This window comes from Onychostruthus taczanowskii, unplaced genomic scaffold (assembly GCF_017590055.1).
Source record: "Onychostruthus taczanowskii isolate IOZ18803 unplaced genomic scaffold, ASM1759005v1 scaffold11, whole genome shotgun sequence".
NCBI lineage: Eukaryota > Metazoa > Chordata > Aves > Passeriformes > Passeridae > Onychostruthus > Onychostruthus taczanowskii.
The window spans coordinates 8,685,516-8,702,083 of NW_024497629.1; the positions used below are offsets into that span (position 1 = coordinate 8,685,516).

Sequence of the window (16,568 nt, forward strand, 5' to 3'; positions counted from 1 at the left end):
GTTGCCCTTTAGCCACAGTGAACATGTGAACATGTGTGAAGTGTGTCTGCATCCAAACCACCACACTGGACATGTGTAGGCAACAGGTAAAGTCTGCTTGCAGGCACACTGCTCCCAGTGATGCAGGCATGTGCATATCTCCAAAACTCCTACACAGAGATGCTCTGCTCTCCTCTCCCACCCTTTTCCTTCTTTTCAATAGAGCATCTCTCCTCCCGAAAAAGATAACAGCAATTATCAGGTTCATCAGCACTGTATCTGCCGTGGTGCAGCACAGGGAGCTCAAAATGCCAGTCTGCCCACTGGACCATTAAAGTCAATGGCTGTTCCTAACCTTTAAATATGAATAGAGCCCTGCATAATGGATCGAGGACTATCCATGGAGACCATCTGCCCCGTGCTTGCAGAAATGTTCACGTTGTTCTTCACAGGAGTTTATTACTCAGAGGCTAATGCTAAAAATACATTGCAAAGGGCCTGATTTAAAAACAAAGGGCCAATTCAAACTTGGCAAGGGAGATACCCAAGGCTGAACCCAAACACCTCTGCCAACCACGCTGGAGTTAGGCTGCAACCAGACAGACTTTATCTGAAAGGCAATGACATAATTCTGAATTAGCTTAACAAGACCTGCAATTCATACAGAAAAGCCTGAATTTATGTAGTAATTAGCCAGAGCTTTCAGAGTGTTAAATATCTCCATGGCAAGAAAATAATCACATAGGTTATTAAAGTGAGGTAAATATGGACACAGTGATGAGATTTTTTTGTACTAAACTATTTTTGCTAGGTTTGACTCAATTTTTGACTAAAAATACAATTCATAAAAACACTTAAACCACTTTACAAGTTGAAGTTTCCTATTAATCACCTGGACTTAATTTCCCAAATGATTAACCCCTCTACACAACAGTCTCTCTATGAAAGACATTCCTGGGAGCCCAACAAGCAGTAAAGCTCTCTTATATTTTCATTGATTTCTCAGCTGGTTTTGAACTCTGCCTGTATCAACATGCAAATGACATCCTGAAGAAGGAGCCTGGAAATTGTTCTGAGTCCTTGTTGCCAGCCAGGAAAACAGAGACATCCTCCGAGGAGCTGCTCAAGAACAGCCAAGATGATCAAAGTTACCCAGTGACTGGGGATGCACAACCTCAGCCTCTGAAGCAGCTCTGATTTTAAGAGAGCTGCTTGGCAACAGCAGATAAAACCCTTCCCAGTACTTAGCTGGCCTTTTAATTAAAAGGTTCCCCATATCAGAAGCCACCTTTGAAAAGCTCAGCCTGGTTGGGCTTCAGAGGATCTCTCATTTTCCCTGGGATGCCATGCATGACCACCTTTCCTGGGCATCTTCCTTCACTTCTTCCCGAAAGGTAAACTGGGAGCATCTTACTCACGTAATTTGTGCCAGTCCCAGTCTGAAATGAAATCATCTTGCCCTGAAAAGAAAGTCCTTAAAAGCTATGAAAACAGTGAGAGATAACTGGAAAAACTCCCAAATCTGGGATTGGAAAGTTTAAAGAGGCAAAGGGAAAGACAGAAGAAATTGGGTCCAATGAAGCAGGACACATTCCCAGTGTCTGCACAGGGCTGTGCAGGGTCTTGTCAGACTGTGGCAGGCAGCAAACTCCATCATGGATTCTTTGGCACATTTCAGAGAAAAAATTGTAGCACCAAAGAAAGGGGAACTTTCTAACCTCTAAAATTTATGTTCTTTCACTTTCTTTCTGCAAAAACATGGTAAGCTTCTTTATCAAAATAAGCTTCTGTAATGGTATTTTTTTTTCTCCACATAAGAAGAATTTGGGCTTTATTAAACAGCCACCTAAACTTGCTATTCAGTACAGTCAGCAAAGGAAACCAGAAGTGAGATGCCAGGAAAAAGCAGTAATATCTCCACTTAGAGAAGCAAATGAAAAAGAGCTGCTGCATTTGTGAATGCTGCAGTGAAACAGTTTTTAAATCTTTGGTACCCACGATAACATGCAATGCTTGACTGATTATGCCTGACTCATTTTAAGAATGCAGAAACAAGATTCAAATGTTGTGGTCCACCTCAGAGGTACCATCCCAGGACAAGGTCAATGACATTTTTTCACACTCAGAATGATACAGAAATGATAAAGCCCATGGTGCCCAGTTCACATCTCAACAGCTGCTTTTGGATCCAACCCATGCAAGAAGAGCCATTAGTGTAAGAACATCTGCAGCATATCTAACACTCCAACATCTCCTGGCAGACAGACTGACAGCATGAACGCAAGCAGGCTGGAAACAGACTATCGGCTACCATGGAACTACATTTTTTTCAATAGTTGGGCTTTTTTGCTGGGCTCGCCCTGGGAAAGCAGGCAGGCTTCTGATTAACATCCCTTTCAGGGTTGCCTCATCAGCAGGGTGTTGTGCTTGAAAGGACAGTTGGTTTAATTGCTCAAATTTGAATTTCCAGGGGAAAGAACACGTTCTTTTGCTGGCAGCACTGACACAAGTTTGTATTGTAGACCAAGTCTGATTAAATGTATTTCCACTTGGATATTGCAAACATTTCTCTCTCTTTCTTTTATATTAAAGTATTATCATGTACTAGAACATTCTAGTTTACCACTACTAGAACATTCTACACAGCAAAAATCCCTTCATTACATGCTTAACATTAACTTCAGACCAAATAATTTTTTGATACTTTATTTTGCAGAGAGGGCAGGCTAATGCAGCTACTGGCAGACCTGATGAATGTGAGAAAATTGCTTCCCATGCTACCAATGTTAAATGTTAATCCAGCAAATACCTGGTACCTGACAGGAACTTTATTTTAAAAATTTGTGGTCACGGTAACCCAGCCAGCAGAGCCAGCAGCTTTTCCTTCATTGCCTTGAGTTGCTCTGCATCCAGCAGAAACTGAGTTGTCACCTTCCTGCAATCTTTACCCTGGATTCAGCAGGGATGGAGCTGGATCCCACAGGCACCAACACCACTGTGTTAACCCAGCCACAACAGCCAGCTCCCAAAATCCCTATGCATTTAAAGGCAATGTGTCTCAGACAAGACTGACAGATGGTGCAGGGAGCCATCCTCGCCCTTCCCCAAATACCTGACACTAGGAACTTGGTGCATGGCTTAGATAAGACAGGCAGTGACAAGAAAAGTAGTCTTTTATTTCAATTAATATTTCTTGGCATTAGGCAGATATTAAATAACACTGGAATGCACAAGACTATTAACATATCGACAGCAAAAGGGAGGAGGTGTAGCCAAGTTGAGAACAGCAGTGCCAGTCACGTCACCTCGGGGCACTCAAAAGCCATTTAACGCAGCAACCACCAGAAAGTAGGACTCCACTGAGAAATACAAAATGAGGATGAACTCCTTTCAGGTCTTTTGTTAATACAGTAATACCGGAATGACTGACAGTAAAAATGAACAAATATTTGCATTCAGGAATTAAACAGAGTGAAATATCCACAAACTGCTAGTCATGCATTTCTTTTGAAACAGCAATTTGCTAATGCATAAATATCACAAAAAAAACCAACCTCCAAGATTTGAATAAATCACAGACAACTAGAAGAAACAAAGCTTGAATTCTATTTTATGCCTTAAATAGATGACCTAAATATTTAAAATTTTACTTCACCATATATATATAATTTATATATATATTAAAAGAAAGTAAAGACCATTAGATAAGTGCAAGCAATTTTCCTCAAAAAGAAAATTGGAACCATGCCCAGGAAAGCTGCTATTTTTTTTTTTTCCTTTTTTCTTTTTTTAATTTTTTTAACTTTCTACTCCATTCAGTCCACTTTTTTTTTTCTTTTTTTTTTTTTCCAACATAGTAATTTCTGAAGCAAAATAAATTATCTACCATCTGCTATTTTGGGTAAAAGTCCTACCTAGCATCTTCTCGAGAACTATGGGAACATCACCTTTCTCACGCACTAAGTGAAGTGGTATCTCGCCAGCCATTGAACTCTCTCGCAGCTGCATGTAAACAAACCTTTCGATTAATGTTTAAAATGTGCAGAGTGAATGGTAACATTACGGGGAAGCAGAAACGGAGCTGCCGCAGGAGAACTGCACTGGTGTTAGTGGGGGGAGCGAGGGCTGGTTCGCTCGGACACACACACACACACAATCTGGCAACGGGATCTTATCCGCGGAGTGTGGAGGGACGGTTGAGAAGGCATCCGTTTGCGAGCAAAGCTTGAAGGACACAAGCCGAGGTTCTCTGAGCACACTGTCCGCTTTCATCAGAATTGGCTCGCGCTACTGGGGTCGCACTGTAACAACCGCACGATGGAGGGATCGCTCTTGGCACCTTTGATGAACTCTTCCAGTGACAGTTTACCTGATAGGGAGAACAACCAAAATGGAAATAATTTTTTAAAAGTCAATTGTTCCTGTCACCATTGCTGTAGCAAAGAACCCCTTCTCACCGAGGCAATGTAACATCTATTTAACCTATTGCAAAGGCATCGAGGGGAATTTAGCGCAATGCACAGCAGCTAAATCCTACTCAAGCCTTTAAGCCCAAATGCATTTTTCTTCTGCAAAACAATCCAGCACAATAATTGCTATTTCTTTATTTAAAAAGACAGTCCCAAATCTAAAAACAACTGCTCCAATACCATTTGGCAGCTTTTTGCTCAGAACCAGACTAATGAATACCATGTCATACGAACACAATGTATGGTACCTGAACACATGTATGCTTTGAAATTACGCTTTTATTACTACAACACTTGAAACCTAAATATTCCAAATATCCCAAATTTGCCCTCTTGTTTCTTGTGACACGTGGGGCTGAGCAGTCATGGCTTCTCTGGCACTACAAGGTTGGATGGGGGTTTGAGCAACCTGATCTAGTTCAAGATGTCCCTGCTTATTGCAGGGGTGTTGGGCTATATGACCTTCAAAGGCCCCTTCCAACCCAAATTATTCTGTGACTCCATGACTTTGCCAGTCACTTGCTGTGCCCTGCTGGGTGTACAAGAACAGGATGGGTTTTGTTTTTTCTTTTTTTACAAGCAAAGCCAGCCCTGGGGCACACTTACTGCTATGTGTTGCTCCTGATCATTTCTGTTTTATGCATCTTTAGTTTAGGCCAGCGGAACTGACTTGGATGGACCTCAGACTCTGAGGCTCTGAAAATTGATCTTTGAAGGAGCAACAAACCCAGCATCCCTTGGCTCCAACAGTCCCATGGAATGGTATGGTACAGCAAGGAGGAAATATTCCATCTGGTCCTTCAGACCTCATGGTGGGGTGACCCAGCCCCCTGGCAGGCAGCTAGCACAAATACTCCCCTGCTCCAGCACTCAGAACCACAGCAGAAATAGGGCATGGCAATGCTAATGAAAAATGAAATCTTGCCTATGAAAAGGAGGAAACAAGCATTTGCTGCACCCTAGACACCATGTCTAGTGATCTCCCATTTAGCTTGTGCATTCACCTACCCTACCCTCACACAACACCCCAGGGCTATCCTTACCCACCCCAAATTGCTAGGCTCGAGACAGGACCCACACACAAACATCTTGCACTTGGGAGCTGCCTGCTGCCACTTTTGGCCACATGCACCCAAACAGAGAGAGGCACCAGCTCATTGTGCCAGTTGGCACCAGCCCCAGGACACGACCAGCCTGTTGTGGGGATGGAAGAGGAATGACCCTGGTGGCTAGCAAACAAAAGAGATAGAACATGAAGGAACTCCTCTCCCAAGTAATAAGCAATAGGGCAAGAGGAAAGCACCAAGGAAGGTTTAGATTGGATATTAGGAAAAATTTCTTCCCCAAAAGAGTTGTCAAGCATTGGAACAGACTGCCCAGGGCATTTAAAAGACATGTAGATGTGGCACTTAGGGACATAGCTCTGTGATTCCATGAATTAGCAAGCCCTCCTCTTGTAGAAGTTACAGAGGGCTCAAAAACCCGTGGCACACTAATTTCTGGCTTTAAAGCTAATGTTCCCAAACGAAGTGTTTTTAACAAAAGCAGAGGTCTTCTAATTATCAGGATATTTATTAGTTTGCCCTTCGCTTTGTATTACTTAAAAGCAAAGCCGAAATCAAAATCTATTTGCAATGCCCAACAGTCAGATGGGGAAGAAACATTTTCAGCCACCAGACACACACGTGCAAATGTTATTCCTTGGCACTGCATAGATTGCAGGGATGATATTTTACTGGGAACAGGATGATTTTATTTCAGCAACAAAGTGCAACAGATGGAGGATGCATATATATATAGCAGATTTTGGGACCACTACTCTGTTACACATCTGCACACGTTGCTACTTTCCGCAGACCAAAAGTATTTTAATCATGTTATTTTAGGGCCCTCCACATGTCAAGCCAGGGGATGAAGTGCTAGTTTTGATGAAGCCAAAGGTAAAATACTTGAGGACTTCAGCAAGGCCAGGAATTTGCCCTGGGGACTGCAGCAGCAGACACCAAAATGCAGCCATAAAATCCTCTTAAATAAAACCCTTTATGTACATAAGATGGTATTTTTTCAGATCTCCATTTCTCAGTGCTAGAATCAAATCTTTGCTCTCACTGAACACATTAGTAGGGCACAGCTCTGACTGATGTGGGCAGCTACCACCTCAGCCTCTGAAAGGATAATTCCCAGGCAAAAGCTCCACCTCAACTGGGAATAGAGGACACATGTCATGAGGCTGATGAGAAGAGGAAATTGATCATTTTCTCCTGTATTTTTCAAACCCAAGGAAATGAGCCAGCGCAGGTGGAGGGGTTGTGATGGGTACACTGTCAGGTAATTTATCAAGGAGCTCTGCAACCTGGCTTGGGAGCTGCTACATCCCTGTGATGCTCATAGTGCAGCAGAGGTGTGTGACCATGTATGTATACATGCCATAAACATGCACTTTTCATTTTGTTAAGAAAATAAGTGTTATGGACCTGGGGAATTTTTGCTTTCAGGTACCCAACCACATTCAGGACTCATGTTACTGATGACAAACCCAGGAGCGCAACCCTATCAAGGACAGTGGGAGCAAAACCTCGTGCCAAGTTTGTGCTATGCCCACAGAAAATAACCCAAAGACATGGGAATTTCAGAGGAGCCTTTGCAGAAGGGGATTCACCCATGAAATGCCAGGGAAGGACTCTCCCCTATCAGCCCCCCAGCAGGAGAATTCACCCTCTGTTCACTGCTCACTTATTCACCCTATTTATCATGGACCAGAGATGCTCAACAAGGCCAGGCAGAGACAAGAGGCACCAGTGAGACATTGTTACCCTTTCTCCCCTCTCCCGAAATTCTGCCATCCACCAAGACTGGGCTAGAAAACCTCTATTTCTAGAGCTTAGAAAGGGGTGCCAGTGGCAATCCTACCGTCATTGTTTGTGTCCATCTGTCTGAAGATCTTGTCTGTTCGCTTCTCAGGAGTGGATTCATCCTCTGGCATTTTCATTACTGATGAAACCATTTTGTAAATTGCCTGAGTATTAAAAAAGTTTAAAAAAAGAGATATAAGAAAAACACAACCCAAATGATAAAGCATAGGACAGAGAAAAAGAATTTCAGCCTGCAGCAAGAAAAAAGGACAGCTGACCCTGGCAGGCAGCTGCAGGACTTTATAAACCAAAATGAAAAGGAATTTCTGACTGGAGCCTTTTAATTTTTCTTTCCTGTATTCATTTGTGCTTCAAAAGAAGAGCTGGGTCAGTTTAACGGAAAGTCAGAGTCTAGATTAATGTATGAGCAGGACTGAGCTAAAATAGAGGAGACAATGGTGCAGCCAGGCTAAGCCAGTGCATCTTTGTCTGGCTCTCACCCTGCATCCAGTTACATCTATGCATGTGGGGTGCTACATGGATTATGGTGAATATGAATATACAACAGTAGGGTTGTTTACCATTGTGGATGGGTGAGGAAATGCATCTTCTGACTTACAAGAACATGACTAATGACAAGACCTCTTTAGACTATCTGCAGTCTTAGACTTCCACCTAAATTAACAACAGTAGGGTTGTTTACCATTGTGGATGGGTGAGGAAATGCATCTTCTGACTTACAAGAACATGTAAGACATGACAAGACCTCTTTAGATTATCTGCAGTCTTAGACTTCCACCTAAATTATCCCACCCCAGCCATGAGGACCAGTGTCAGGGCACTGGCTGTGCAAAGGCACACATCTCAGCTGCACAGTGGGTGACAAGCAGCCACTGCCGAGGCCAAACCCCCACCAGCCTGTGGGGTAGGGGCACAGGGGACTGCGCTGCCTGCCCCCACTACAGCCTGTGGTCTGTGTGTCCTCTGCCTTTGGGAGACAAAGGCATGCTACAGCCTTTCATCCAGAGTTCACATTGACTCAGATTTGAAGATTCAAAGCATTAATTCTGAGATTAATCAGGTCAACAGAATTTGCATTTAAGGTTTTTGATCCTGTGAACATCACACTAAGAAACCCCCAGGGAGAGCTGCAGAATTTTGGCTGCAGGCCAGCTGCACAAGTGCCTTGTCCATATCTCAGGCCCTTTCCTCATCTGCATCTTGTAGGTCCCATCATGGGTCCCTTTGGGGACCATGGGCTCAGGAACCTCCCTGGGGCAGGAGTGACCCAGCTCAGCACATCCCTCCAGCTCCAGCTGTCTCATGGTGAAGAGGTTACAGCAACACAAATAAGATGTCCAATAGAGATAACACCTCACCTGCACTATTTCTAGCATTTCCCCACGGCTGATGTACCCGTTGCCATCCAGGTCGTACATACTAAACGCCCACTTCAGCTTCTGTTCCAGCTTGCCCCGGGAGGTGACGCTCAGGGCGATGATGAATTCCCTGAAGTCGATGGTCCCGTCGCCGTTAGTGTCAAAGGTGCGGAAGACGTGCTCCGCAAACTTCGACGCATCGCCATAGGGAAAAAAATTTGCATATATTTTTTTAAACTCTTCTACAGTCAAATGGCCCGTGGGGCAATCTTTTAGGAAGCCCTTGTACCACTCCTGCAGCTCATGGTCTGTGAACTCAGTGTTCTCACGCAGGTCCTGGAGCACCTCGGGGCGCAGCTTGCTGTTCTGCTTCCCCATCCTCTTCTGGGTCTGGGTTCAGCAGCTGCAAAGCAAGAGAAAATCTGCCTGAGCTCCAGCCACACTAGGCAGAGGGGGGCTGGCAAGATGTAGAACCCTGCTAGAAACACGGGGTTCCCCTGGGGCAAGGGGGAAAGATGAGAAAAAGGATGCTATAAATCACCAGGAAAAGACCTCATTTAATTTGGCTTCCTTTCCTCTCCTCTAGGTTCTCCCAGTGACTAATATGCTGTGGAGGGGAACGTAGTTTGGGAGGAAGTATTTGGAAAATATTAATTCTTATAATTAATCCTTATTATATGGTAAATAATAAAGCTCAGTCTTTTAGTTCTGTCCCGCAATCCCACTCCTCCACCACATGGCTTGCGATGCCCATCTCTGGATTCCTACACAGGTTGAGCAGGAGCGGGCAGGGACAGCAGCACTGATGAAAAGAAAAATTCATCCATTCAAAAGTGAAACTAAATGCAGCTGACCAAGAAGCAAGAAGGACAGGTGTCTCTGTGCCAGTCATGTTTGCCTTGTCCAGATGCTCTCTGAAACCCTTTGGCTTATACAGCTTCTCCTCCCTCCCTGCATCCCTTGCCCCACAGCAATGGGAGCTTGGTCCTGTATGGTGGGGCTTGGTTAGTGCTCCTTGTGGCACCTGAGGGTCACAGGAGGGTGCAGCAAGGGTAAGCTCATCACAGCCCATGCTCAACAGCAGCACCCCAAAAGACTTCTCCCTCTTTTTCTCAGCCGTGGAAACAGCATGAGCAGATGGATCACTGCAACAGCAGCACCAGCATAAGGGATTTCATCCTTTCCAGCCCTCCCAAAGAATCAGAGAATAAGGCTTTTTAAAGCAAAATGTTTGACAAAACAACTCTTTTCAGGTTTACTTGGGTTTATACTTTTAGAGAAGCTTATTCAGTAGGTTCAATATTCCCTCACCAGAGCCAAAACACATTTAAATCCAGGATTTCATCAGGATATCAGGAGAGGGCTGGGTCTGTCCTCTCTCTTGACAATGCCCATATTGTACCATACAAAGTGAGTCTGCCCAGCAATAGGAGAGCTCCTTCAGCAAAATGAAAATGGTCAATCTGCAGTTAGGCAACAACAGGAAAAAACCAAAACCTTGATAATTTCTTACTTTTATCCCTTGCAGTCTTTCATGGCTACCTAGCAATATCAAACTGTGCTGCTGAACTAGAGGTTGAGCTCTGTGGTATGTCCTTCCTCATATTCAAGAAGTTTATTCACAAGTGTGCAAAGACCCCTGTGACTGGTTTGCATAAATGATATTTCTCTGCACAGACTGTTGTGCCTGTTGGGTTTGCTCAGACCCAATGCAGAAGACAGGTTAGTAATAGGCCAACACTGCAGACTACCTGGAAACTGTAAGAGCTGAGCTGCAAAGCATGCAGAAACCAGGAAAACAGGGGCTAAGCACTTCCCAGAGAGTAAAAATTCCAAGCATGCATAAGAACCCAAAAAAATTTAAAATGCTAAAGGTCAGCAAAAAATAAGTTGCTCTACAGCAGAATGTAAACTTGTTTTATTTGTATTCCACTTAGTCTGTCCACTGCCTCAGCAATGTAAAAAATCCACATCCTGCTCTGTGGCTTAATGCTCAGAGACAAACAGCTGCTCGTTAGTTCCGTGCATTTGGCTTAACGGACAACTGTGTTATCATTTGCACTTCTGTTTTCCAGAAAAGCTGCCAATACTTCAACTCCAAAGCTTTACTTTTGTCCATTATATTGCAGAGTTTTCTCCACATACCTGACATGCCTCTGCTTGCTCCCAATGTGCGGGATGCTACAGCTCCTGGTCCCTGCCAGAATCACTCCTAGGAGAGCATCAGGCTGCCCTCCAGTTAAACCACTAACTCTCAGCTACTGCCTTTCCGTCTTCAAATCTTCTCTACTCCACATAGTCATCCTGCAGTGCCGAGGACAGAAAACACAATATTCTAGTCTGCTGAAGTCAAATGGCAGAAAAGAGCAGCTTGGAGCAAATAATGGTTCAGATGTGATCCATTTTTTTAAGGAGCAGAAATTGTAATAGTATGTTCCTCTCCTTGGTGAGGAGGTGCCTGCAGTTTCCAGCCTTCAGGGAGCCCCTCCACTTCATGATTCCCAGGTGCTTTGTAACAACTAGTGGCTGGGTTGAAAAGCCACTAGTTGAAAAGTCCCTGCCTCACCAACCACTGCCTCAAAATTCCCTGGGAGAGGGGCAGGAGGAACAGCAGAGCCCACTTAATGCAGGAGCTGGGCTTTAAGCAGAAAGTGCCTCAGCTTTATTGACTTGCAGGGTTAAGGACTGCAAAACTTTCAACTGGTAGTTAAAAGAGCCTCAAAAAGGTTTAATATAATTTCTCCCTATTCCTATAATACCTTTATTATTCTTGTTCCCTTAAAAAATAGACAACCCAAGACAACAGAGAGCTAAAGTAATAATTATAGATTAATAGAATAAATAAATAAATCTAGAACTAGATTTCACTACTTCTCCTAGTTGTAGATACATCCTGTTATTTGAAGAGATGCTCATTAAATATCAGCTTCAAAAGCTTTATATTCAAGCAATCTTTGCATTCAAAAGATTACAGGCCTTTTCAACCCTTCCTCCTTTCACATTGCTTTATATCAGAAGATGTGCAATGCTCTGAACAAAACCTTTTTTTGCATATGAGCTTTCTGAAAGGCTTCATAACAAATGCAATCCTGCAGTTGTAACTAAATTGATGTGAATAATTAAATAACCAACATTAACATTAATTTATTAAAGCCCATCAAAAAAACCCCCAGCTTTGATGTAAATTGTGTTGCAGGTAGCTCCTTCAAAATGAAATGCCTAAATATCTCATTAATCATGACAGCAACCCCTGCTGCTGGCATCCAACTGACATTTCATTCGATTGCTATAAAATGCTTTCATCAAATCACTTTCCAGAGGCTCAGCAGCTGATTTAGCCACAAGACCACTCACAGGATGGCTGCTAATGGAAATCACAGGGAGCAGGGCTGGGATGCTCTGGTCAGTCCTGTGATTAGGGCTGTGTTTTGTTGCTTTTTTTAAACGAGCTTACCAGCTAAATCACTTGCTGCAGTGGATGTAGAAAGCAAAGCAGAAGAGACATCCTTGCACCCAGCATTGCCCTGGGCAGTTAGCAGAGACCGAACTCCAGCACAGCCCTGCCTTTCCCTCATTTCCCGTCACACCAGGGTGAAATCCAGGGAAGCAATGCCACACACACTGCAGCAAGGTCTGTCCCTGCTTTCCTTGATGAGCAAAAGCCCTTAGAGCATCTGGCACGATCACAGCAGTAAGAAAAACAATCAAAGGAATGCCCTCAAGGTGATCAGACAAGGAGCACCTTGGTTGTCTAAATGCAGAGCTGAGGCCTTAGCAAGTCAATCACTGCTGGTGAAAGAGACCCTGGGCCACGTAAGGCTTCAGCAGGGGTAATGCAGATGCACTTTTGGTCCAGTTTCACACCAAAATTTTTGTTACAATTATGCGGCACCTGTTCGAATTCTAATTAATTCTAGCCAGGCTCAAAACCAAGCTGCCAGAGAACTCCCACCTGAATGTAACCTTTGTCCTTCTAGGCTTACAAAAAATCAGCAATAATCTCATAGCAAAAGCCTAGCAATGAGCAAAAAGGTCTTTTACTGAGTCCAAGACACACACTGGTGTCCTGTTTTCAGCTGGGGCAGTGTTCATTTTCTTCCTAGTAGCTGGCACAGGGCTGTGTTTTGGATTTGAGAATGAAAATAATGTTGATAGCACGCTGAAGTTTCAGTTGCTGCTGAGCTGTGCTCACCCCAACTCAAAGACTTTTGCAGTTTCCCGTGCTCTGCCAGTGAGAAGGTGCACAAGAAATCTGGAGGGAGCACAGCCAGGACAGGTGACCTGAACTGAACAAAGGGATACTCCACAATGTCATGGTCAGAATGTAACTTGGTGGGGAATTGTCAGGGCAGGGGGCTGATCACTGCTCAGGGATGCACTGGTCAGCAGGTGATGAGCAATTGTACTGTGCATCCCTTGGATGTTACCTCTCTCTCTCTTTTTATTATCTCCCTTTTCACTACAATTGTTATCATCATTATTATAATAATATTTTATTTTATTTCAGTTATTAAACTGTTCTTGTCTGAACCCATGGATTTACCTTTTTCCCCACCAATTCCCTTCCTCATCCCACTGAGGGCTGGGGTTAAACCACAAGATTGGGTTATGCAGCACTGGGTGAGTAACTGTAGCAGAGTCTGAAACAGCTAAAGTAGCAATTCTGTATTTTTACCAACAGATGGACTGGCTGTCAGCTTCCACACGCTAAAGTACTTGAAATACTTGTAACAAAGCTCAGTGCATCTCACTTTCACAAGAGGTCTCTGTCAACTGCCAGTCACAGCTGGTAGAAGTGTGCTTTGACCATGGAACCCAGAAAGCCAGAGACCTGGCTTTTACTGCAAAGCTTGGGAAAGCAAAACCGCCTTGACACAAGCTCATGATGGGATCCTCTCAGTGAATCAGTTACAGCTGCAAAATGAGGAATATCTCCTTAGAGATGTATTTCATTGTGCAAACCCCCTTGGATACTAATTTAGTGCTAATAAAAAGAGGAAAATTGATGAAATGCCTGTCTATAGGACAGAGGTGCTTTCCAGCTGAGAAAGGCAGTGCACAGAGAAACAGAACTCTTTATATTATCTGAGCTATCTGCTTTGCAGGGGGGAAGTGTAGCACCATTTCTCTTCCAGTGCTCACTTATAAAGCAAAATAAGTGTGTCAAATCTGTTACAGTCGTGAAGCTGTAGTACAGTGCCTCCGTGACTGCAGGAGCCCAAAGAAAATGAACAGCATGAGCCAGGCAGCAAACATTGCTCTGGGTTGGTCTGAAATGCAAGAACCATTTCAACAGGGGTGAAATATTTTTTAATTAAAATACCTAAAGCATCAGACCTGTCACTGAGGCTCTATTTTTAAAATTTTGATCCTTGTATTTAAAAAAACCAAAATGAAACAAAAGACAACAACCAAAAATATCCCAAACAAATAAGCAAACAAAACCCCAAACAAAAGCCCCACAAACAAAAAACAAAACAAACCGACCAAACAAAAGACCACAAAAAGCTCCCCACAAGTAGTCCAAAGGCAAGCCGGAGCCGCTGAAGATCTGTGTTGCCACAGTGCAGGAACACGCCCTTGAGAATACATTTCCTGCACGGGCAGCACCAGCTCACACCAGCTCAGCCACACACAGATGTGCTTAGGAAGCCTCCAGCTCCCGGGGGCCAAGCTGTAAGAGAGAGATGGGCTCCCACACACCCCAGCTAGTGACAAACGTTTTGGTAAAAAATGATCATGCAGCCACAGGCTGCAAAACAGGATTATAACAACATCCCCTGGACCATGTTTGCCGAGGGCTGGTCAGCGGGTCTGATCTGAGCTGGGGATGGGGGAAATGCGCAGTTACATGGGCTGGGACAGATAATGAACTCCAGAGTGAGGAGCAGATTTTGTTACATGTTTTAATGTCAGTATCCTAAGCAACGAGCGTTGCAACAGACAAGGCACAGGATATACAAATACGTTGCTATAGATATCTGGTCCTGCCTGGTAAACTCGTGTGAACTTCTTTCCTGCCCTGCGGCAAAAGCCGACACCCACATACCAGCCACGGCAGCACCTGTCGCGCTTTCCCAGGCTGCAGGCACGGGCCCAAAAGTAACACCTTTTGATAAAGTCTGAATTGCAAAAAGGAGTATCTTCACCTCTTGAAAAGCTAATAATAGAAGCAGTGAGATGAAAGAAATACCTTAATCAATAATGTCGCAAAAAATTCAAACCCTGCAGGGTTTGAGATGCGAAAGGCTCCTGTTAAGAGGGGCTGAAGCTGCTTCTGCTGCTGCCTTTGAGGAAACAGAAAGAAAAACGAAACCTGACAAGTGAAGAAAAGACCAGTCTAAATAAATAAGTGGTCTTTTTAAATTTTTCACTTTCAGTGACTAATTCTGCTTTTATTTGTATAAGAAACATTGCTTATTTGCATCTTACTTTGAAGTTCAATCCTTTTCAGAAGTTTATTAAAAACAGCGGGTGAAGGGGAAGGACCACTCAATGTACCACCCCCATCTCAGTTTCAGAAAGCTCAGTAACAATTCACATGTGCTCACTGAATGTCCTTTGAAAGGTAGAGTGAATTGGTAAAGAGACCTCGAGCCACCTCACTGTGTAAGTTTATCCATAAACACATACCCAGGAACTATATGGTCTTGAAAACCTGATTCCATGTCTGGGATGAAAATCCATTATAACCACCTACCCCTCACCTCACCAAAGAACGATATAATTACAAATACTCCAACCCTGCAAACGGCAAATGAGACAAAGGCTGGCACGTTCATTTCATGGGGTCAGCTGCAAAGGCTGAAACAGAATAAAGTTGCTTACAGGTGTCTGGGTTGCCCCCATCTAGTGAAGTCACTTTATTCAGGATTATATTCCTGACTTACAGGGAAAAATCAGTTAGTCACTGACATCAAGCATCAGTACATTAACCTGAGAACCATTTTACATTGGGATCACAAGTGTGTGGTGAAGAGGTGCTCGCAGATCCCAGGGGCAGGATCTTCCCAGGTGCTGGAGTGACAGCTAAGAGTGTGGGGATGCTGACACCTGCTGCACCCGTTGCTGCCCACTAAGCCCACCAACACTGACCCCCACCAGCAGAGGAGAGTTTGCCACGGATGGTACGGTTACAAGGTACTGAAAAAAAGCCAAAGAATCACAAACTACCCCCAAACATCCACGAATTGTTGCTAATGAGTAATAAATGAGACCCATGCCAGGACCAAAAATGTGGCATTTCTTTAGGGAGCTCTCCATAATGTTCTCCATCTCATGGAGGAGAGCTTATTACTGTAAAGGGCAAATATTCCCAATGCAGTAAGAAAAGCACAGAAATATTTCAAGTAAATTAGGAAATTGGGTTAATTTGGGTGGGAGCAGTTTGGGCAGTAATGCAGCTTGTGATTGCAGACAGGAAAAGAAAATCATGAGTGGATTTTCTTCATCTCCTCCCTTTGTCCTTTCTTTCTAAACAAAACCAAGGGAGAAGCAGCCAGTCCTATTTTTTTCAGACACTGTGCAAAGTTGGCAAGGCTTAAAAAATTACAGTTTGTTTACACAATATTGCAGATCAAGGAAAACATGTCTGCACAATGTCTTAGTGCACAAGGTCTTTTTCTGAGAAGGTTGGGTTTCATAAGGAAAAACCAACGTCATGTTCACTGAATATAGAATTGTAATACATAATTTTTAATAAAACTCATTAAGTGCTGGCCTGCAGAATAGGGGAAGCTTCCTGATGGGAACTGGGAAATCAGAACACTTTTAGAAAAAGGGAAGAAAAGTGACAAAAATTACCACAAGGCACTGTGTTGTTAATACAATTAAAACCACAGAAGTAGCACAGTTGGGCTGTTCTGTCATTAGATTTTAGAAGTTTCTTA

The 16,568-nt window shown here is 43.6% G+C and overlaps 1 protein-coding gene across 3 annotated transcripts in view; it reads right to left on the reverse strand.

The window, feature by feature from the left end:
• Positions 1 to 3,134: 3,134 nt before the first annotated feature.
• HPCAL1 (hippocalcin like 1) overlaps positions 3,135 to 16,568 on the reverse strand; it is a 64,826-nt gene continuing 51,392 nt past the window's right edge. For all 3 annotated transcript variants that reach the window (XM_041421749.1, XM_041421758.1, XM_041421765.1), the window contains 3 exons: positions 8,680 to 9,082; positions 7,359 to 7,464; positions 3,135 to 4,348 (listed from right to left, as the gene is read on the reverse strand). In XM_041421749.1, coding sequence (XP_041277683.1) covers positions 4,251 to 4,348; positions 7,359 to 7,464; positions 8,680 to 9,057 — 582 coding nt within the window. In that variant the 5' untranslated portion in view covers positions 9,058 to 9,082 and the 3' untranslated portion in view covers positions 3,135 to 4,250. The remainder of the gene's footprint in view (positions 4,349 to 7,358; positions 7,465 to 8,679; positions 9,083 to 16,568) is intronic.